The sequence below is a fragment of the Propithecus coquereli genome, unplaced genomic scaffold (assembly GCF_000956105.1).
Source record: "Propithecus coquereli isolate 6110/MARCELLA unplaced genomic scaffold, Pcoq_1.0 Scaffold57, whole genome shotgun sequence".
Taxonomy (NCBI): Eukaryota; Metazoa; Chordata; class Mammalia; order Primates; family Indriidae; genus Propithecus; species Propithecus coquereli.
In genome coordinates, this window is record NW_012151618.1 from 285944 (window position 1) to 310221 (window position 24278).

At 44.6% G+C, this 24278-nt stretch overlaps 1 protein-coding gene across 1 annotated transcript in view; it reads left to right on the forward strand.

Annotated features, from left to right (window-relative positions):
• The first annotated feature begins 6334 nt into the window (after positions 1-6334).
• The window catches only part of GLDN (gliomedin), a 50884-nt gene continuing 32940 nt past the window's right edge, over positions 6335-24278 (forward strand). The window contains exon 1 of the mRNA XM_012658046.1: positions 6335-6701. Within this exon, the coding sequence (XP_012513500.1) occupies positions 6339-6701 (363 nt within the window). The 5' untranslated portion in view covers positions 6335-6338. The remainder of the gene's footprint in view (positions 6702-24278) is intronic.

Consider the following 24278-nt stretch of genomic DNA (forward strand, 5'->3'; position numbering starts at 1 on the left):
CTACTAATGTTGAAATTGGCAGACCCATCTCCAGCGCTATCAGGTGGTTGATGTGGTGGACGTGGGGATGTTCCCCAGGTCCCCGTTCTAGAAAGGATTTGCTGCCCAGCTGCAGGGATTAAGGGAAGGGTGTACCTCAGCTACAGAGAGCCTCCTGGCCCAAGGTCACACCCTTCTGGGGTAGCCCACATCTGCCCTGTGACCCAGGGAGACAGAGGTCAAAGCCCAGCCATTCTAGGCTGACATGGGACACACGCACAGGCAATACACAATCCAGAGCTCTGCATGGCTTGGCTGAGCTTTCACAGGGCTGCCCTCTGCCCAATCCTCCTGCCTCTTTCTTTCCTTCACAGGTGCTGATCCCTACTAAACATCTTGCGCCCCAAATTCCATCTCAGTATCTGCCTCCAGAGAACCCAAGCTATGACAATCAGCTACAATGCACTAGAAGGGCGGGGTGGGGTGAGGAGGGCATGATTATTGCAAACAAAGAAAAAACAGAATTGAGGGAGGGTGTAGATTTGAAATGGCACCACTGCTACAACCACGGACAGCTCCATGTCTAACAATAAATGAGAGATTGAAAGGTGTAAGATAGTGATACCTTATGATGGATGGAAATCTGTTGTTACCCGCCCAGCTTAGATCAAAATCTCACAAGGGCAACAATATCATCTATTCTTATTCCTGACCCTAGAGGTAACCCGATTTGGTGCTCTCACCTGGAAGCATCAAAGGCTGACTTCTAAGAAAATACAAAAAAATGTGCTGGATATTATATTAAATCCAAAATCCCAGCTAATATCAAGATTGGCCAGATAATCTAAATGTTAGTCACAGTTCTGTATTTCAAGTATCTTTGTATGTACAGATGAAAGAGAAAATGACATTTTCCAGAATTGGATACTTCTTTATTTCGTTTTTAAAGACGGGTTCGCAGGCTGAGGCTGACCCTGGTGAAGGTCAGAGATCATACATAGTTTCTGTAGTGGCAGAAGCCACTGTAAGTCCTGGCAATAAAAGGGGATCTTTTAAAAATGAAACTCTGTCACTCATCCACCCAATCTTCCCCCCGCAACCACCACACACACACTTAAAACACCTCTTTGACTTCCCATTGCTTTCACAGTAAAGGGCCAACCCTACAAGGTCCCACCCACAGAGTGTGGCCCTTGACTTAGCTCCAGCCTCCTTTTCCTCCCTTGTCCTTGCCCCAATGTTCTCCACGCTGCCCCATGTGGCCTTCTTATGATTCCTCCAGTAAGACGTGCCACCCCCTGCCATGTGTCCTTGAGCATGCTGTTCCCTCTGCCTGCCACTCCCCAGCCACACCTTCGCCTCGCTAACAACTACTCATCTTCAGATGCCAACTCAAGCATCGTTTCCTCAGGGAAGACTTCCCTGATCCTGCACCCCAAGTCTAGGACAGGTTCTTCAGTGATATGATCTCACAGAATCATGCTCCTTTCCTTCTGAGCGCTTATCTCATGGTCTCATTTAGAAATATGCCCTCGTGTCTACAATTACTTGGCAAATCTGTCTCCTCACTTAGACTCTCGGCTTCAGGATGGCAGGAATCGTGTCTGGTTTTTTTCTCCATTCTATTCCTAGCTCCTAGCACAGTTCCTGGCAGATAGCAGCCACCCAATTCCCATTTGCTGAACAAATGGATAAATGAATGAACAAATAAAAAAAAGAGAGAGAGAATCGCTCACTTTGGTTGGGTGGTCTGAAGTTTGTTGGGGTTAAGAAGTAGGAAGGGGGAGTTAAAACTAGAGGAGGCTGAGAGGAAGATGTACATGGTGACAACTTTTAGAGAGACTTTCTCCCTATCCACTGGCGCGGAGGAAGGGCAGGGGAGTGCAGGCGGCAAAGCACCATCAGAAGTCACAGTGTGGCTGCCAACCTCATCACTGGAGACCAAAATACCCAAGTGCCAGCCCTTAGAGCAATGAAAATTATTCACTTCACAATCAGGAGGAAATTGTGTGGAATTAAAGTTGGAGTATATTCTTGAATTGGATTTTATTCTTCAGAGCCCTAAAGTTAACCAGCTGGAATCATATTTTAAGGACCATTCTATTTAACCTTTGGAAATGAAGCATCTGTCTGTTAATGGAAAAACTACTTCTCATTGTAAAGATAGCACACAATGTTCTTGGCCTCTTTGACTTCTAGAAAAGGGAATTCAGATATCTCCCTGTGTCCTCACTAACTCTTGAGCCCCCTGTGTCAACAAAGCAGACCAGATTGACAGCTAACTTTTTTAAAAAAATAAAAAGTAGAAGTATCAGCCTGTCCTGAGAAGTATGAGGCAGGGCAGCCTGCATAGACATATCTACCTCTCAACAAGTCTCGGGAGGCTTAGGGATCCGCAGCGAAGGGCCCATATGACCAACCTCAAAGCCACTGTATTCAGCAAGGATCGCCACGTTCACCCTGCATTCGGAAGCTCTGTTCTTCACAAAGCATCAACGAAGTGTGATTTGCTAATCAATTAATTAATCAAATATTCCTACTTGGCACAAGTCCCTGCTATGAGAGACATCATGAAGATAAGTCCCTGCCTTAAGCATACTATAACCCAACTGAAGAAATAGATGTGGCGGAACTAAGATGTTGGTCACTGGCACAAGGCACTGTTTAAGTCTCAGCAAGTTCATTCAGCCCACAGCCAACACTACAAACCTACACTGAACATTTATTATACGCCAAGTGCTTTACTTGTATTCTCTCATTAAAATCTTCACAATCCTATGAAATGAAACAGATACAATTAGAGTTTCTCCCTCTCTCTCTTTTTAAGAGAGAAAAGGTATCTTGCTCTGTCACCCAGGCTGGAGTGCAGTGGCCCAATCATAGCTCACTGCAGCCTCAAAATCCTGGGCTCAAGTCATCCTCCTGCCTCAGCCTCCTGAGCAGCTGGGACTACAGGTATGTGCCCCCATACCTGGTTATTTTATTTTTTTATTTTTTGTAGAGATAGGGTCTTGCTATGTTGCCCAGGCTGGTCTCCAACTCCTGGCCTCAAGCAATCTTCCTGCCTCGGCCTCCCAGAGTGCTGGAATTACAGGTGTGAGCCACTGCATGCAGCCAATTACAGTCTCTTTAGAGAAGATGAGTAACATACCTAAAGTTACACAGTTGAAAAGCAGTTTCAAGTTCAGGTCTGTCTGATTCCAAAGCCCAGGTGCACAACCTCTGAGACCCTGACACCTGCAGAGCTCAGGGAGAGGGAGCGCTGGGAGCTGGGGCAGGGAGGTAAGGCTCAGTGAGGAAGGGGGCTCTGAGCTGGCCTTAATGGGGGCAACACCGAGAGGCCAGTGAAGGAGACATGCCAATGCTCAGCACTGTGGTGGAAAGAGCATTGTAGACAGAAGACAGAGAAGGCAGAAGAGGACAGATTAAGGCATCTGCTTGGATACAGCACTTTGGAGTAAAGGATGAGTGAAGATGTCTACCTTGTAGACCATATCAACACGCCTCACCTTCTTCCACGAAAAATGTCATAATCCTACACAGAAAGAATTGGAGAGCGATTTGAGACAGGGGTAAGGTGGGAAAGGAGTCTGGCCTTTCCTTTGCCCTTACCCTGCCCCTCTCTTGGCCCCAGAGCAATATCTCAGGCACTCCACCCTCCCAGCTCATGTGCCCATGCCACAAGTCTGCATAGAGTGCTTCATCCCAAGTCGGGCAGCTTCTTGGCCTGAGGTTGTCGGATAGAGCCCGGCTGGCTCCAAATGGGCCTCATCTCCACTCAGTCTACTGGCTCTGGGCTCTGAACTTGGGGTGGCGGTGCCAGTTCAGGCTACCACTTACTCTTCTGACCAATGGACGCCAGCCTTGCAAGGAAAATGGGGGCCCGTTCTGTGGCATAAGAACAGTTTAAGCCCTCCTACCCCACCACATACATACTTTTCTACATAATGTACATAGAAATGCCCTATGTGCACTACACAGCCTGCCATTCATTTATTCATTCATTCAACAGTGAATACCTGTGTCAAGGCAGGGACTGTGCTATGTGATATGGGTGACACAAGATGTGGTCCCTAACCTCAGGAGCCTTATTCTGCTGTTAATGGTAGGTATTGGTGACAGATGGTCAGTCAACAGTAACTGTAATGATTGTTAGGATAAAGACAAGCCCAGAAGACTCCATGGTGTTCCAACTGCTCACACTGTAAGCTGCTTGCATTGTTCACTCTATCTCCAATGCCCATCATAGAATTTGACACACAGTTAAGTGTTTACTGAATTAAGTGAAGATCTTGGCCGGGATGGTGGCTCACGCCTGTAATCCCAGCACTTTGGGAGGCCAAGCTGGGAGGATTGCTTCAGGCCAGGAGTTCAAGACCAGTCTGGGCAACACAGCAAGATCCCAGTCTCTGAAAAATTTTAAAAAATACATTAGCCAGGCATGGTGGCACTTGCCTGTAGTCCCAGCTACTGCCTAGGAGTTCAAGGTTGCAGTGAGCTATGATAGCACTGAGCTATTTTAGCACCACTGCACTCTAGCCCGGGTGACAGAGCAAGACCTGTCTCTATCAAAAAAAAAAAAAAAAAAATGAAGTTCTTACTGGTGCTGCGCCCCAACTCTGCTTCTCCCTATTGGCCTTAAGCCTGACACCTGAATGAAAAGAGATCAAAAAGAATACATGACAATTCTTCAAGTAGGTCACGGCAGGTTAGAGTGTTAGAGTTGGGAGGAACCAGACAAAGTTATCTACATCACTGCCATCCCCTCCCAGTCATCATGTCCCCATAGTTGGGGTCCTACATGAACCACTTGGACCTTCATGCTTTCCTATCCCTCCTCATCCTGGATACTCTTCTAAGAATACTCAGGTTGGTCAATGTTCCCATTCAAACTCAGGAATACAACCTTGTGATTGAGATGTTTTCTTGTGCTTCCTGGGACAGTCCATCCTGGCTCGCCTTGGAGAGTAGGGGGCAAGAAGTCTGATATCACCTGGGCTTTCTCTCCTGTGCCCATAAATCTACCTGCAAGAATTGGAATGCAAATCCTTGGGAAGTAGATGGTTACAGAGCGCCTATCAAGTGAAAAGGTGCTTGTTCCCCTGCCATCCTACTGGTCTGCCCTGACACTAGAGGAAGTCCTTTCTCTCTTGACGGCTCCAGCTGGCTCATTGGCAGGGAGCCACCTTCTCCTTGAGTTCCTGGGCTGTGGAAACAGCAATCTTGGCTTCTGGCTGGGTCTTCTCATAGGACCAGGGCCTCCCACCAACCCTGGGGCCACAGGGAAGCACAGCCACTTTGGGAGAAGCTGAGAAAGATCACAAGTGAGGGGGTCCACTGAGGAGGCTCTGAAGTGACTCTACATTTGGAGGACAGTGGCCCTTGAGGCAGAGCAGGCATCAGAGCTGAAAGAAAAGTGAGGGTGTTGTGAAGGGGTCCACAGGAAGCATGGGACACCTGCAAGCCTGGTTAAGTAAGGTCCCAACACTGACTGGGCTCTCTTCAGCCAGAAAGCACCTCGGCACGGTCTTGGATGTGCTCAAAGCCTCCCAGCTGGGGAGTGGCAGGGTGTCTTTAGAACCAGGTCTCCCGATTCCTGAGGTTTTTTTCTCATCACGCTGCCATTTCCCAGGGATTTGGGAAGTACGGGTCACATGGGAGAGAGTGCTTGGCTTGTCAGTCCTGGAAATGTCCCTTTGGGGATGACTCCTGTTTCTAGGCAGGCCTGGGCTTTTCTGGTTCTGATGATGGGTGGCCTTTTTAACCTTCCAGTGCCTACTGTCTCCCTGTCCCTAGCCATCCTTTTCCTGGGAAAGATGGCTTGGGGGCTTCATGGCCACGTAGGGCCCCAAGGTCACAGGGAGGAGAGATGGGCAGCCTAGGGCTGGGTCCCACAGCTGACCTTCCAGGGACAGTGGGCACCATGCCTTGGCATCTGGCCACGCTGGTCCTTTTCTCCAAAGAGGGCAGCGTAGGGGAGGAGGGGGTGGAATCCATAGACTTAAGCATTCCTGCTCTCCCCCTCAGTCTGCCTCTTGATGTGGCTGTCTGGGCCACGGCAATGCCCACGGGCACAGCGGCGGGAAAAGGAGGGAGAGGCGGGTTTGCTGGGAGCGCAGCCCTGCCTGCCCCTCCCCCGTAGGCTGACTCCACTGGTTCCTCTCCCCGCTCTGCCCGCCTGTCCCTCTGGGCTGCTCGGGCGCCACCACTACTGTCCCCAACCCGCCCCGCCAGGCGGGCCAAAGGGCGACGTGACTCACGGCGCAGCCACCAGCCCACGGCTTGCCCGAGGCGTATAAAGACTGCCCGGGGCCGGAGGCGGCCGAGCCTTGCCCTGCCCGGCCCGAGGCGCGCTGAGCATGGCCCGAGGCGCGGAAGGAGGCGGCCGGGCGAGCGGCTGGGGGATGCGGGGCGCCCTGGCGGCCGTGGCGCTGCTCTCGGCGCTCAACGCGGCGGGCACGGTGTTCGCGCTGTGCCAGTGGCGCGGGCTGAGCGCGGCGCTGCGGGCACTGGAGGCGCAGCGGGGCAGGGAGCAGCAGGAGGACGCCGCCCTGCGCGCCTTCCTGGCCGAGCTGAGCCGCGCGCCGCGCCGGGCGCCCGCGCCACCCCCGGACCCCGCGAGCGCCGCGCGCAACAAGCGCAGCCACGGTGGCGAGCCCGCGCCGCACATCCGCGCCGAGAGCCAGGACATGCTGATGATGATGACCTACTCCATGGTGCCGGTAGGCGGGGGCTCGGCTCCAGCGGCGCCCCCGCCACAGCGGGCGGCGGGAGGTGCGGGGACAGGGCCCAGGGATGAGCCTGGCAAAGGACGTCACCTTGGCAGGCACTTAGCCCACTGGGGTCAGTTTCCTCATCTGTTAAATGGGGGTGGGGTGAAGGGGCAAGTCTCTTCCCTCTCTGACACGTTTGAGTCTTCAGGTAAATAGGGGCGTAGACAGTGTTTTTAAGAGCCCACTTTCCTTCCCAACTTTTGTCAAAAGTTTTCGCCTCCTGATGTGAACAGAGCCACAGCAGCCTCGGGCTCTGCCTGCGCCCCTGGCCCGTGGCTGAGCCCCTCGGAGAGGATGGAGGCGGCTTTTCTGAACAGGTGCAGGCTTCTTCAGTAAAGGGATTCTTTCCCTGGCATAATCTAGTGGTCTGGCTTTCACCTGGCCTCGCTCATCCCCACGAGATTGCCGGCCTAATTGTCTCTGTGTAGGTGAAGACAATCAACCCTAATTTCACTGCCACCTGGGACCTAGACGCTGAGAAAGTTGTTCCTGGGTCTCAAGCGGTTCCAAGTGGGAGAAATCAATACAGAGCCCCCCCTTTTTTTTAATGTAATGTCAAAGCTGAGGTTCTTAATATGGGGCCTGCGGATTGCTGTCCACATGGGCCCCAGGGAGTCTGTGGAACTCCAGAAATTGCCAGTGTGTATGCCTGTGGTCACGCAGACGTGTGCATCGGGAGGAGGGTCCGTAGCTTTTCACTAGAGCTTCAAGGGGGCACCATTGTGTGCCTCCCCCAAAAGCCTAAGAAATGCTGCTCTAAAGTGTTTAAAGCAACGCCTCAAAAATCTTTTTTTTTTCCAGTGTTAGGTTTGCTTTTGCTGATTTTAACTCAGTAATTATTTAGCAAGTTCGTTTAGATCACATTGCAGTTCCCCATTCCATTACATTATCTGTTACACTTGCTATGGTCTTATTCCACTTTACAGTTAGAAAGATTTCTGTTCTGTCACCTCAAGTCAAGTAAGAGCCATACTTCAGAATCCTAGGTATTTGAAGATAAATCTACTTAAAGCTTCTGTTATCATAGAAGCTTTTAAATATCTTACATGAGCTGAAATGCTTTTAAAACTACATGGAAGTACTACACACTTGAAAATCATCTTTTGAGAGAGTACAAGTTTTCCATTCCCGTCTTCGCTTTTTTACTCATGTTATTTAAAAATCTGGACCTAAGCAAAAAGAAAAAAAACCACTGTAAAATGAAGAACTCTCCTACGGGGAATTTGCTCTTCCTCTCTCTCAGCTCTCTACCCTGCATTTTAAGGGTTTTTTGAAATCCTCGAAGAGGAATACATCTGAGCATCAACATTTTATATTTTTAATCCTGCTTTTACAGTAGAAGCTTTTGTATCCTAGTTGTAGCCTATTCGGTCACTAACAAATTGAATGCAGAGACTTATTTCTGTATCAATTTGAAAGCTGGATTTAACTCTAAGTGACCTGGCAGTGCCACCGCCAGCTCTGTTACAGGACAGCGAGCAGAAACATCACATTCGTCAGGCTGGGAAGCATTTGGAGATCATCACCAACACTTCCCCCACCTACAGTGGCTATGTTTTGACCTTTTAGAGTCACTGAGGGAATTTCCATGAGGATAGGAGAAGGCAACTGCGGACTTTTGCTCTTGGGAGCAGTTCTCAAATGGGCTTAGGAATCACCTGGAAGCACATAAAAATGCAGATTCCAGGGCCCTGCTGTCAGACCTATAGAATCATCTCGAGAATCTGGTTTCTTGAGAAGTCCCCTGACCCCCGTTCCCCCACCGTCCCATACCCTTGGTGAGTTTGATGCAGGTGATGCGGGTACCTGACCAGGTTAAGAAACACCACTCTAGAACGCTGCGTGCCTAATTTTACTGTGCACACTCATATTTTAGGGATTTTGTTAAAATGCAGATTGAGTCAGGAAGTCTAAGGTGGGGCCTAAGAGTCTATATTTCTAACAAACTTCCACCAATGCCGATGCTACTGGTCCGAGGACCACACTTTGAGTAGTAAGGCTCTAGGGCATTCTTTGCCCACTGGACTCACTCACCTGGGGAGCTTTAAAAATTACTGATGTCTGAAGCTTGTCCCCTAGGGATTCTGAATTAATTGGTTTGGGGTACAGCCCAGGGATGGGGCGCTCACTCACTGGCAGGAACGGGCTTGGCATGACTTTCTAATGATAGGCCCCTGTGTTAAGCATTGCACTCTCACCAGGCCCCTGTCGAGGCCTTCGCTTCTGCCAGGGAGCCACTTTTGTTACTGAAAAGCTTTTGACTTTATTCTAGCAATATTCTCACCACTCATCTTCACTCTGTTTTTCTCAGAACAGAGAATTATTCACATGAGAGAACAATTATAAAAACCATCCCTGGGCATCTCTAGTAGAGAAGTTAAGAGAATGATCTAGTATATGTCATGGGGGCACACACTTCTCATGGGTGAAGTCTGCATCTTCCCGTGGCCTTTTCAGACAGCACCAGATCTTGAATGAGAGTAGATCCGAGGTCCTCACCCTGAGATTCTGTGTCCTTAGAGATCCAGGAACAAAGAAATAAGCTCTATGCACACTAATATCAGCATTTTAGAAAGACTTCCAGAATTTTTCACTTACCCAAGATGAGCCTCCTTGAGCTAAATGACACTTCAAGTCTCTGTGCTTTTGGCTGAAAGTACATCAACTCAGCATGGTAATTCTGATTAGCACATTCTGACCAGAACCTGGTTGGCAGCTGTAAATGACTTCATTAAAAAGGCACACTAATTAATTATTACTTAAGTACAATTAATTTGGTATAGCCAAGGAGTGCATTAAGTATTTAAAAGCAAGTACTTTTGGGAAAAAGTAATAAAAGGGTCCGGGGTGGGGTGTGGGAACCACTGAACTAGACCAGTGATGGAACAGGGACCTGGTGAGGGATCGCCACTAACTCCTGCAGGAGATGGTACTTCTGTTTAGTCTCTTTTTCTCCTAACCTCTCATATTCTTGCTTGTCTTCTCATCAGCTACTCTCTCTTATCCCACTCTTTATATTGTACCTTTACTGATGTTTTGGTAGCTTTAACATCCTATCTTTACTTGCCCCAAATATAGGCTCAAGCACCCAGAAGGAATTTCATAAATACCAAATTAACCAAACATAGGGCAGAAAAAATGCACTGAAACTGGAGATTATGTATCCATGATAATCGTTGTCCTTGGAAGACCATATACATTTCTACACCCAGGACGTTTTTCAAAATGTCCTTGGCACCTCTCTAATAAGAAAATCAGTCTTGCTATTTTCAAGTAGGGGTTGCAAACTCAAATGACTTATTCAAGGAAGGCAAACATGATTCAATGATTATCAAATGCTGAAAAGGCATTTGGCAAAATTTAACACCTATGCTTGATTTTTAAAATAGGCAATAGAATGGGAATCAATGGATTTTTCCTTAATAGGATACAATACAATTTATATGCCTTACACCAAAAACCAGCTTTCCACTTAAGAGACAAACCCTGCAGATGGTCTTACTAAAATCAGTATTAAGACAGGGGTGTCCACTATCAGCACCACTTTCTCAGATTGTCCTAGAAGAATTGTCCAGAGCAACTACACAGGAAAAGTGTTCTCAAAAAGTTAGGAGGTGAAATTCTGACTATATTCAGATCATATGATTATATACCTGGAAAACCCAAGAGAAACTGCTGATAGCCAACTACTAACAATAACAGAATTCAGTGGGAAGTAAGATATAAAAATATTAGAAATCAATAGACATTTTATTTCCAAACAATTTGTTGAAGATACAGTAGAAGAAAAGATGCGTAAAACCTATGGGTGTATCTTTATCTTTTGTGTTAAGAAAGGGCTGGGGGAACACTCTTAGAGATCACAAAAGATTTAAATAGAAAAAATAACATGTTTTGAATAGGAAATAGCACCATGAGTTAATTCTTCTTAACTCAATGTATAAATCTGATGCCACCCCAACATAAAAATATCAGTAGGTGTTGTTTTTTGTTTCTGGGACTCGACAAATGAGTCAAAATTTTACAAGGAAAAATGAGCATGCATGACAATGAAATTGCTGGAAAAGAAGAGGAATGAGAGGGACTAATTCTACCACCTATTAAAATATAGTTAAAGCCCGAGTAATTAAAACAGAGTGGGATAGGAATAGACCAATGGGACAGAGTAGAAGGTCCAGAAATAGTCCTAAATACATATGGCAATTTAGTGTATTATAGTGTATCTCACATCAATGGGGGAAGAATGGATTTAATAAGTAATATTGAGACGATAGGCTAGCCCTCTGGAAAAAGATAAAGGTTGGAAGGATAGCTTTATTCTTACAAGCTGTAAATGAATCAAATATATGTATTTTTAAAAAATGAAACTAAAATTATGAAAGAAAATATGAGTAAGTTCATTTTTAATCTTGGAATTGGGAAGGCCTTTCTTTCAAACTATAACTCAAAAGCCAGAATCAAACAATAAATAAATAAATTTGACTACATTTTAAAAGCACATGAAACAACAAAACTTCTACATGGTAAACAACAATAAAAACAAAAGCAAAAGATAAATGACAAACTAAAAAAAAGTGTTGGCAACATATAGACACATAATCTTTCTAATATATTTAGTGCTCTTGAAAGTTGATCAGAAAAAAGAATTTAATAGGAAAATCAGCAATAGAAATAAGAATCCAATAGGAAAATGAAGCAGACAGTTCTCTGGAAAAGAAATACAAATGTCTCATGTATACATGCGGAAAGATCTCTTAATTTAAAAATGCAAATTACAATTACTCCAAAATATAATTTTCACCTATCAAATGACAAAACTATGAAAGTTTGACAACGTACTCTACTGGGGAAGCTGGAAAGGAAACAGACATGCTCTTTCATTGCTGTTTGAAGTGAAGAATGGTAGAACCCACATGGAAGACAATTTTGCCAAATCTAGAAAAAGTACAAATATATTTACCCTTTGGCCCAGCAATCTCACTTGTGGGAAGATACCCTACACAATAGGTTTTATCACTTATGAATGACGTATGTACATATTCATTGCAGAATATTTGTAAAAGCAAAAGACTATAGACCCATGTCACCAATCTAGTACTAGTTAAATAAACTCATCTATACACCCACTGGAATACTAAGTAGCTGTAAGACAAGAATGAAGAAATTCTCTGTGTAACAAGGGTTGGAACAATCCCCAGGGTATATTCTAAGTAAAGAAAGCAAGGCAGAAAAAAACCATATATTGTCTGTGTAAGCAAGAAGGGGAAAAATAATTGAAGAAATTAACAAAAGTACTTCCGGAGGGTGGGGATAATGTGGGAATGAGCCTTTCACTGTGTAGCTTTTCATATTGTTTTTGACTTTTGGACCACGTAACTGTGTTACTCTCTTCTTAATGTGAGTGAAAGGGCCCATAAGCCCCAGGCTACATGGCGGCTGCTACTGGGCTGGGAGCCAATAGGGCATGATAAGGACTGCGCCAACCTGGGGTTCATGTACTCTGTCTAAACGGGAGGTTCTTGTGGATGGATGCTATGCAAGAACCAGAATCTGCTGTGCCTGATCTTTTGGGTTTTTTTCAAGAGACGTAAAAAATCTGATTTTTGTGTGAAATCTCTTGGCTTTCAAATTATTGACAGTAATTCAAAAAAGATGTTTTAAAAGGGCTGACAGTGTATTGGCCAAACAACACTCCCATTGTTAGGGGCTATGTAAGGACTTGCAATCATGAGTTTGTAGCAGTCTCATCTTAAGGCACGAGTGGCTTTGAACCAGAGTGGCTTTGTTTAACTGGACCACAACCCCCTTATTTATTTACTGGCCTGCTTCTGAAAGGGTAGTGGTAACTGTGCCATTGTTATTGTTGCTATAATTGGTTGCGGTAGAGTGATTTTTTTGTATTTGGTATGGTTTGAGTTTTGTTTTGATTTTTGCTGTTTCTAAAAATCAACTCTACCTTCCGTGGATGAAGCTTTCCTGTCACTGTGGCTTTTCAAAAGCATGTGCTCCCAATTCTGAGGGTAGTTCCCGAGGTGGAGGAGATTCCAGCTGGATTAAGCAGCAATACATTATGTTAGCAAACATATCACTCTTCGTGATGACTGCTATAAGTACACTTAAATGGAACTACAAATTCTGTTGTTTATAGGGGAAAATAACACATTGCCTATTGTCACAGCTCCCATTTGCATGAATGGTATATTTTCCTAAATCGGCTGTGCCAGGGCTTTCCTCCTTTCCCTACCTCCTTAGACTGGGTCACTTCCTGATGGTAGAAAGCTGAGGGTTTAGACCAGGAATCAGCAGACTATACGCTGTCGGCCAAATCCAGCCTGCTACTTGTTTTTGTACAGCCCATGAAATAAGAATGGTATTTACATTTATAAGTGGTTGGGGGAAAGGCAAAAGAATAATAATATTGCATGACATGTGAATATTATATTCAAATTTCAGTAACAATAAATAAAGTTTTATTGGAATACAACCATCCCCATTTGTTTAGGAATTGGCTGTGGCTGCTTTTCGACTACAACAGCGGACTTGAGCAGTTGTAACAGAGACCATGTGGTCCACAAAGCCTAAAATATTTTCTGCCTTATCCTTTATAGAAAAAGTTTGCCAATCCCCCAGTTAGACCATGGTTCACTGGGGTGGCACTAGGGTTGATCGTTTGGAGAGCCCAAGCTACTAAATCAGGGTTGTTCTAGCCTTGGTTAACTCTGGAGTCTAATACCTCTCCCAAGGAGACTGGGACTGTGGTTCCACGATAGAGGGAGGCTGTAGGGCTGAGCCAGGCTACTTCCTGGCTTCCCAAATCAAAAGCAGTCAGTGTTAGGGCAGCTGTTAACCAGTCATTAAGCCCACTTCTAGACCTCGTTTCAAACTCCATCCGTTCTCTTTGATTGAAGGGGAGAGATTATACCCCATTAGGTCCTGCAGTATGGAGTGGGCCCTGATGAGAGATTAGAGGCCCGATACAGAGGACAAAAAAAGACAGGGTGGCCAAAGTCATAAACCCACATGCAGAGCCTGGGAGTGGGTTTCTGTGGCCCTTCTCATCGCGGCACGTGCACACGTGCACTTGGGATGTCAGGGCTGTGTGCTCTGAGCACAGCGACACTGTGTGGTTTGTTTGCATGTCAGAAACCATCTCTAGGTACCCATTAAGGGTGGGGAGAGAACTTGAAGCTACATATCTGCTCACATTGAGTCTAGTGGTGCTGGTACTGTGAGCACACCCGTAAACCTAACTTGTGTCTCAGGTGACGATGGTATGCGAGGAAGACAGGAGAGAGCTGGCTCCTTAGCTCCATCCTTCAGACACTCGCTTCATCAAGACATACTTTGCGCACACACAGGTAAAACATTCCATGTGCCGTGATTCTCTAGGCACATATGTGAGAAACAAGTGGGTCAAGACTGAGCCTCTGGACCCATGAGAACAGGGCACTTGTGTCGACCGAATGAGTGACATGAAACCAGTGGGACCTGCCCCCAGATCCCAGAGCGACTGAAAAGCCCCAGTCCCTTTCTAGCCGAGCAGCAGAGGCAAGGGCAATAGGAACAAGGCTGGCGAGGCTCTACGGCCAGGGCAGGATGGAGCCTTCTGGGGCTGGTGAATTGTCTGCTCTCTTTATCCCCACCGTTCTCCTGCCTTTCCCTCAAACTTCACTGCTGCTGTGCCAGGTGTAAAATGGAGTTTTGTCTCAGAACTCAAAGCCATGTTAAAAGTACCTAAAAAGTGCCTCTCCACTTTGGGGAGACAGAAGAACCCCACAGCCAACCTGTCATTTAGTGGCACTGCCCACTAGACCACAAGCTGAGAGGTCCCTAGCCAGGGGCCCCTTCTGGGTAAGTTCCAGAATAACTCAGATCTCAGGTCCTCCAACGCCAAGGGCAGGTTCATCCTTCCCGATACCCCTGCCCCAGGCTCACCTTCGTGTGGTACTGCTGCCCCCTCCAAGCCCTGCATACCTGTCCTTAACTCAAGCGACCTGCGGTCTTTCTTCATTGTTAGGTTCCCAGCCGAATTCTCTCTCCCTGATTCTTCCCTGAAGTATTTTGTGGTGAGCAGTGTGGACCTGGGAGTCAGACAGATTCACATCCTGGCCCCAAAGCCTCAGTTTCCTCATCTGTAAGACTGAGATAAAGTACCCACCTCCTAGGGTTGTTGGGAGGTTTAAGGGAGATTGTGTTGGTAAAGTACAGTGCCTGGGATGGTCAGGTTCTCAGTAAGTGTCCACTGTTGCTGTGAAGGTCCATCATTCTCTCAGTTTGTTCGGGCTGCTCTAATAAGATACCACCGACTGGGTGGCTTATAAACAACAGAAATTGATTTCTTGCATTTCTGGGATGGCTGGGAAATCTAAGATCTAGGTGCCAACAGATTCAGTGCCTGGTGCGGGCCTGTTTCTTGTTCATAGATGTCACCTTCTCACCGTGTCCTCACATGGTGGAAGGGGCAAGGCAGGTCTCTGGGGCCTCCTGAATCCCACTTGGCTCTGCCCTCATGGCCTAATCACCTCCCAGTGGCCCCACGTCCCAATACCATCACTTGGTGATTAGGTTTCAGCATATGAATTGGAGCAGGGAACACAAACATTCGGACCATGGCAATCACTATTACTTTATCCTTAGCCCCTCTTGCCCCATGCTCTCAGCATCTCATTTCTGGGTTTACTTTTTATTTCCAGTTCCTTCAGGGTGCCAAATTGTTTGTTCATCCGTGCTTTTATCAGCTTGAAGCCTAGATTGGTGTCCCACCAACATAAATCATTGGTTGTCATTGGCAATGAAACAGAGTTCCCCCTGATACTGCAACGGGGCTTCCTCAGCAGCTCAGGGTTTCCCAGTTGCCTGCCCCTCTGTACAGCCTCGGATGGTGAGGTCTGGTGGCCACTGGGAAGGAGTCATCTTCACCCCTTTCTGACCGGCTCAGCTATTGTTAACTTCTGTTGATTCCTGTTGGTGGCATTTCTGGAAAAGGTTTAGTATGCACTCATTTGGAAAATTGAGAAATGTGAGTGGAAGGTAGAACAAAACCAATTTCTAAGAAAGGAGACCGGTTTACTTCTTAGGGGCCTTGTGTTCTCCAGGACATGGTTGTCTATGTGGGAACTATCAGGACAGTCCTTGGATTTGATAAAACACACTTACATGGTTAAAAAAATAAAAAGACATTCTTTTTTTCTCTACATTCCTCAAACTCCCCACCACCACTACTACCACCCAAGGGAAAAAAAAAAAAAAAAAACCTTGGCCAAATCTAGTTGACATTCAAGCTTAATTTACATGCATTTTATCTACAGTCTAAAGGTCATGTTGTTTAAAACAAGCTGAAGCTTTTAGGTTGTGATTCAGCTACAAAGGGAGCATTTTTCAGCCCATCAGTTGCTTTTATGTGGATCTTTCCATTTTAACAGCTCTATATTTTAAATAGATGTAATTTACTTCGAGTTTAACTAAAGTTCAAGACAAATTTTCTTTAGTGAAAGGTAGAATTAAAACAACAAGACCAACTAAAGATCATTCAAAATGCAATTTGTGGAGTTTGTTCTGAAGGTGATAAATAGAGTAACCCCTTCATCTGCCACTCAGAAAAAGTTTCCCGTGCTTGCCAAAGTGCTCGGAACTTTGGAGGCCCTGCCTGGGCTATATATATTAATAAAAACTATGAAGTACTTTGAAAGGATTTGTGAATAACTGTACCCAAGGTAAAATATAGAGCTTGTGAGTGCAAAATAATTCCCCAGTTTTTCAGTAACTCAGTGGGTGAATGTTGAAGTCTGGAATCCTTTTCACTAGAAGGGAGAAAATGCCCCCTTCCCCTAGGCAACACCTGGGAGGCTTGGAATTAGTCTCTGTGAACAGGAAGACCTTTAGAAGAAAATCCTTTACAGTGCGTTGTGTGATGAGCATGGGAGGAGTGAAGGAGAGAGAAACTCAATCCTCACTAAAGCAATGAAGGAAGATTTCATGGAGGAAACTAGACTTGAAATGGGCAATGTAGAGTTGGTGAGATTGGGACAGGCCAGGAGGCTGAATCATTCCAAGTGCAAGTGATAATTTGAGCCAGGGTCTAGGGACTGGAACGATAATAGTGCAAGTCAGGAAGAGCAAGAAGCCAGGCTGGGCTTCCTGCACTGGACAGTTTGAACTGGGAGAGGGGACCTGTCGTCAGCTAGGTTAGAGAGAGGCTTGGATTTGTACTTTTGAGAAGTTAAGAGTGAGTCTGATGAGCAATGACTGGGGAGCCATTGTAGACCCTTCACTAGGGGTGAAACATAAAGAAAGTGGGTTTATAGGATGGGCCAGGTGGTGCAATGCAGGAAAGACGAGTGGAGAGAGACTAGAGGGAGGAAGAAAGTTAGGAAGTGAGGACATTAATCCAGGCAAGAAGAGATTCATGCCTGGCATCAGGAATGAAGAAGAAGGGATATATCCTGGAATTATCAAGTGAGCATCATAAATCAAACCTGCTAACTAACTGGATAAAGGAGCCACCTGGTCCAGATCCATTTAACCCCAAGGATGGTAACATCATGGACAGAAATAAGACATGTAGACAGGTTAGTTTTCAAGTGAAGATGCTGAGTTTGTTTTGGGACTGACTATGACATGAAAGAGAGATTTAAAAAAAAAAAGAGGGAAGGAAAACAGACAAGAAAGAGTATTCAGAGAACAGAGAACATCCTACTTCCAAGGAGAACTCTGTCGTCTCCGTGACAGGGATCTTTACAAATCTAACAAGTAAAAGGCAAACCTTTTGATCTAAAACGATCTAAGCCTTTATAATGGTAAAGAGCGTGAACGCTGGACTCAGACTGCACGTTTCCTCCTGGCTCCCCTATTAGCTGTGTGAGCTTTGGCAGATCACTCAACCTGTCTGTATCTCAGCTCCTCATCTTTAAAAAGGTGATGATAGCAGTATAAAACCTACAAGTTAGCATAAGGATTCAATTCGATAATCCATGTAAAGTCCTTAATATGGTACCTAGAACTCAGTATGTGTTTACTCATGGTTATTATTATTTTAGAATATTTCAAATGCTCTCATTCTGTGCCTCAGGGAATTTGGAAGCCTTGTCATAAAAAGAATTTAGAGATAGATTCTAAAGAACTTGCCAGAGAAAGAACAGATTCTAGATGACTCTAAAGTTTGGAATTCTGAGCAGTTGGGACAACACACAGACCTTTAGAAAAAATGCTGTTCCCCAGATAGTTATTTTGATGGTTAATGGATCCAAAAGGAAAAAATGTATTTTGGTTATTGGATTTAGGGAAGTTAATTACATTAAGCATAATCTGCAAATATTCGTATTTATTATGTCCAACATGAACCCGTGCATTCATTCTTTTAATGACAAAATCTGCATGCTGGTTAGACCAATGGTCCCATCCAGCCAGTATTCTGATGCTAACAGCATCAACAATTGTTTCGTGGGTGAGCATCTTACTACACTCCTAAGGACCTCATTCACGTGTTTTCTGGAGTAATCCACTTGTAGATGTTCCCTGTGCTGAGGGAGGAGGGGGCTGAGCAGGGAGTAGGTTGACAAAATAGCTTCTCAAATGTTTTTCCTACTTGCAAAGCATGCTACAGGGCCGAGTTGGGGGATAATGGTTTCATTCTTTGTCCATTCCCCCCAGCATCCCCTCACTGTGGTTTATGCACACTTTTCTATCAGGTGAGGATAAGAATGCTTAGGTAAAAATCAGAAATTATCTGAAGATGCTTGTTGAAGGGAACAATGTGAGCACGAAATATTGTTATGGGCAGTTAGTGAAAGATTATTCCAGCAGCACTGCTGCTTCGGAAACTCCATTAGAGGCCTGGGGGAGACAAGTGATTCTCAGCTCACTTCAGAGCACTCATCTCTTCCTACCCTAACTCCTTCTGCACTTATCCGTATGTATCGTACAACTCAAACTTTGTGTGCAGTTTGGCCTCTAATTTGTCATCTTGTCTCTTTCAATATATCTCACAGCGTTTTACTATCCTTCTAGCGAGGTATTTGGTGAATACTACAGACCAATCGATCGATCCACAACTCAGCATGTGCAAACATAAACTCAGATACCTGCCAGTTTCTGAAACTGGTTTCATGCCACACTGTGAGTTTTGGAAGTGGGTCCTAGAGCATTTAAAAAATTCCTTCCTAGGAATTCATGGTATGTACCAAATAGGAGATGACATCAGTCATTGCTAAGACTGACTTAGAGACCTGCTCTACCTGTCAAAGATTCATTCATTCATTTGATTTGTAGTCACTGAGCACCTATTATATCCAAGGCACTACTGTAGTTGCTCAAGAAACAGAGCAAAATATATAAATACCTGTTCTCTTGGGGTTTATGTTCTTGAGGGGAACATAAGCCAAGACAAAAACCAAAGTGAGTAAGTAAATTATCTACAGTATTAGCAAGTGATAAGTACAATGAAGAACAATAAAGCAGGGACAGAGTCATTATAAATAGTGTGGTTATGGAAGGCCTCACTGAGAAGGTAACATTTGAGCAGACTTGAAGGAGGTGAGGGAGTGAGCCATGTGGATATCCGGGAAAAAGGAATTTAGGCAGAGGGAACAGCAAGTGCAAAGGCCCTGTGGGGGAAGAGTGTCTAGAGAGCTCAAGGAACAGCAAGGAGCCTGAAGCAGAGGGAGTGGGAAGGAGAGTAGTAAGAAAGGCGGTCAGAAAGACAATGAGGGGAAGAGGAACAAGGGGACCAGTTCGTGTAGGGCCTTGCAGGCTGTTGTAAGGACAGTGGCTTTTACGGGGAGTCTTTGGAGGATTTGGGGCAGAAGAGTATGATCTGACCTAAATTTTCGAGAATCATCTGGCTTCTCAATGATGAGAATAGACCCTGTGTGGGGGCAGGTTCGGTAGTGGAAGTAGGGAGGCCATTTATACAGCTTTTGCAACAATCCAGGTGAAAGAAGACGGTGGCTTGTACCAGGTGGTGGCAGTGGAGATGATAGGACTTGGATAGTGGCTAGATATGTCTGATGGTTACACTGATGGAATTTTCTGACAGCTTAAATGTGAGCTGTGAGGAAAAAAAGGAGGAATGAAATGACTTCAAGGTTGGTGGCTGAGCAATGGGAAGAAAGAATTGCCATTAACTGAGACGGCAAAACTGCAGATGGAACAGCTTTGGGAACAAGATCAGGAGTTCAATTTGGGATGTTGCTAACATTGAGATTTCCATTAGACGCCCAGATGAAGATGTCAGGAGGCAGCTGCGTATGAGGGTCTGGAAGGGGGTCCCAGCTGGAGGCATACTCAGGAAACAGTGGAGGTGCTGAGCATGGTATTATTAGTGAGGCTCTATGCAAAAGTCTGTCTATTCCTGGGCCGGGCGCAGTGGCTCACGCCTGTAATCCTAGCTCTCTAGGAGGCCGAGGCGGGCGGATTGTTTAAACTCAGGAATTCGAAACCAGCCTGAGCAAGAGCGAGACCCTGTCTCCACTAAAAATAGAAAGAAATTAATCGGACAACTAAAAATATATAGAAAAAATTAGCCGGGCATGGTGGCGCATGCCTGTAGTCCCAGCTACCCAGGGGGCTGAGGCAGTAGGATCGCTTGAGCCCAGGAGTTTGAGGTTGCTGTGAGCTAGGATGACGCCACAGCACTCTAGCCTGGGCAACACAGTGAGACTCTGTCTCAAAAAAAAAAAAAAAAAAAAGTCTGTCTATTCCTTATTAAACCCAGACTGTTCAAAAAAAACAAAAAAAAGCTCTTTTATAAACAACCAAATTAAACCAATTAAGTGTGTTGTGAGCCTTTTTTGCCCAGAGAAGACATTTTTGTCTTACCTTTATGAGCACAGGGCCCAGCTTATCAAGTGTTTGGTGATGAATAAATAGGTACTGCTAAATCAGCCAAAAATATCTTGGAAGGAAGTTTAAAGGAATCTTTTAGCAACCAAACAAACACCCAGCGCCTGTCATGGGCAGTGTGGGTGCACACTGCAGGTGTTAAGGAAGAATAAGAAAGGAGCCCTCAAGGAATTTATGGCCTAGTGGGAGGAAAAATAAAAATCCTCAAACACTTAGGACACAAGCAATGGATAATAGGGCCCTAAGAGAGGTGTGAATAAAGTCCAGTGGGCAATCAGGAAAGGTTTCAAGAAGGAGGTGAGTATGAGTCAGGTCTTGAAGGATAGGAGGGAAGAATGCATTTGAACAGCAGGTGTTTCATTTTAACTTGAGCATGGTACCAGTAGATGCAAAAATGTCTGAAAAATTCTTTGTTTTGCCTTCAGTTTTGAAAATTATTTTGAGTATGAAATTCTACATTGAAAATGTTTTTCTTTCAATACTCTAAAGATGTTACTCCACTATCTTCTCTCTTGCATTGTTTATGATGAGAAGTCTGCCATTACCCTTAGTTTTGTTCCTCTGTATATGGACTGTGTTAATTTTGCCTCTGGCCTCCTTTTAAGATTTTCTCTTTATCACATATTTTAAGCAATTTTATTATATGCCTTGGGTATCATTTTCTTCATGTTTCTTGTGTGTGAGGTTCGTTGAGCTTGTTAACTCTTTGGATTTACAGTTTTCATTATATTTTGGAAACTTTTCTGCAATTATGACTTCAAATGTTTTTTTGCCCTCCCTGCCAGCCCCAGACTCTAATTACACATGCGCTGGGATACTTGAAGTTCTCCCACAGCTCACTGGTGCTCTGTTCATTTTTTAAAGGTCTTTCTTTTCTATGTGTTTCGTTTTGGATAGCTGCTATTACTATGTCTTCAAGCTCACTAACCTTTCATCTGTGACGTCTCATCTTCCCTTTGTCCCATCCAGTGTACTTTTCATCTTAGACATTATAGTTTTTATTTCTAGAGTTTGAATTGGATGTTCTGTTTTTTATGTTTCTATCTAACACATCCAACTTTCCTCTGGCTTCTTGGACATATAGAATACAGTTAAAATAAGTGTTTCATCATCTTTGTCTATTAATTCATTTTTTGTATGTCATTTCTGAGTGAGTTTTAATTGACTGATTTTTCCCCCTCATTATTGGTGCGTTTTCCTGCTTCTTTACAGGTCTGGTAATTTTTTATTGGCTTCCAGTCATTGTAAATTTTACCTTGTTGGGTGCTATAGCTCAGTAAAACACCCTTTAGTTACCAAGGGAAAGAAATAGCCTTGCGTAAGTTCCACATGGCTGACCATCCCAGAAAACACATTCTAGCCTCATACCATAAAGGTCCTACTGTTTATTTAGTAATAAAATAAGAAATCAAAGGAAACACAGACATAACAGAAGATAAATAGAATTTGAATCTAGCAGTGCAATTAATGACACCCTAAAATTGGAGAATTGCTGGCCTGGAATTAAGCCAGATTGGGTGGGAAAAGGGATTGAAGTCTTGGTAGTTTGTGGTTTAAAAGAGAAGATCCTGAGTCCTGGATGGATTGGGTCCCTGCTACCAGGAAGGGGGCTGTAGGTATTTCATTATGTGAAGATGAATTGTTTTATATGTTTATTGGTGATTTGAAATTTTTTCATTGTATGAGACTTGTTTATTCATTTTCTTTACTCATGTTTAATTGAGGTGTTATCTTTTTCTTACTAACTTACATGTGCTCTTTATATAGGAAAGTTATTAGCGTTTTGTGTATTACATATATTGCAATATTTTTCCTTTAATAACAATGATAACATTTATTGAGAGCTAAGAGCATGCCAGGTGCTATATACTAAGAGCTTTAGGTATCTATTTTAAAAAGATCCTATCTTATCCTGATAAAAACTCCGTGAGGTAGTCATTATTATTATTATTATTATTCCCATTTTACAGAGAAGTTGCTGAGGCTTGGAGAGGTTCTGCATCCTGTGCAGAGTCACACAGCCAGTGAGGAAGGAATTAGAACTCAGACATAGTATGTCTGACTGCAAAGCCCATGTTCTCTATACTACACTTTTTGGCCTATGGTGTTATCTGCCTTTTAATTTTGTGTATAGGTCCTTGGGGAAGGGATGGAAAATTTTTCATTTTCATGTAGTCAAATCTATGAAACCTTTTATGTATGGGTTCTGCTTTTGCTTTTATGTTTAGAATATTCTTTCCTACTTCGATATCTCAAGATCAGATAAATATTTACTTATATTTTCTAGTAGTTACATATAAGTTCATTTGAAAGCTATTGTGTTACATTTGTATGTGTTTAAAATATATAGCAATAAAAAGAACCTCTCCCTTTTAAGAAACAATTGGCCGAAATAAGTTGTAAAGTCACAGGACTTGCAAATAGGCAATTCACTACAAAACAACTCCTTAAAAATAAAGTATAGACAAAGATTTGAGATTGGTAACTTTATTTATAGCTGCTTCTCTCTCTCTCTTTTTTTTATTACTGGGGAAGAACTGTCTCAGGATCAGCTGCAATATCTAAGCAAAGAGAATGTGAGGTTGTCACTGTCTTTGTTCTGTTTCTGACCTGGAGGCAGAAAGATCCCAGCACAAGAACACCGGGAGGACACAGCCTGAGTCCTCCTCTGCAAGCAGCCTCGCATTTCTGGTCCTGGAGCTGGGTCAGCCAGTTCGTGGGAGCAGGAGGCCTTGCTGTTGGAAACTCCAGCTAACCTGGCAACGGGGCAATGCAAAAGGACTTGTGACTGAGTGGCAATTGCTTGGACTGAAGACAGGACCAAGCTGAGAACCTGGGGCCTGATAGAGCCTGTGAGCTTCAGGAAGAGAAGGGGAGAGTTTGGGCAGGTGGTTATAATGACCAATGACAGCTTGTAATTTGTGGGTCAAGATATCGATTTGTGCATGGCTATTTCTATAAATCTCACTCAGTATTATATTTTGAAATCAATTGATAAACTGAGCCAGGAATTAGACTTTAATGAAACATCTTTATTAAAATTGTATGAATTGATGATTTCTCCGAAAACAGAATCAGCTTATTTATGGTCAAATCATGATCAAGTATGTTCCCATAACATCAGTACAAACATACAAAGTCGTTCATATAAGGATTTCTTAACTTAATCCTCACAACCACCGCCTGGGTAAATAATGTCATTTTTCCTATTGTGTTTCCTGTTTGGTCAGAGAGGCTGGGAACCTGTCTAGGGGCTTGCTGAGGTCAGTAAGGAGAAACCGCTGGGCCACCTGCTGCCCCTGCCAACCGTGCCCAGCCTTTGCTCTGACCTGGGGTTGGATCCTGAAGAAGATCATGAAGCACACCCGGGGGAGGAAATGCTCCTTCAGGGACTTCAGCCATGCGTTTTCAGATGTCTCCAGCACTAATCAATGTCACATGGGGTGATTCCCAAAGCCCTGATTTCAGCTGAAAGTTATTTTGCTGGAGCCATGGGCAGCGGGCGTTTGCTGGAACTGCCCCTTCCAGCTGGGACTGTGGAGGAGTCCTGAGCAGAGCCTAGGCTGCTTCAGCTCCTGTGGCTCCTACGGCCTTGTGTGCCAGGGGGCTGGCCAAGGCTTGTGGGTGGACCCCAAACCAACACTCGCTAATTATTTGTTCAGCATTTTATTAGGGAGTCCGGGCAGT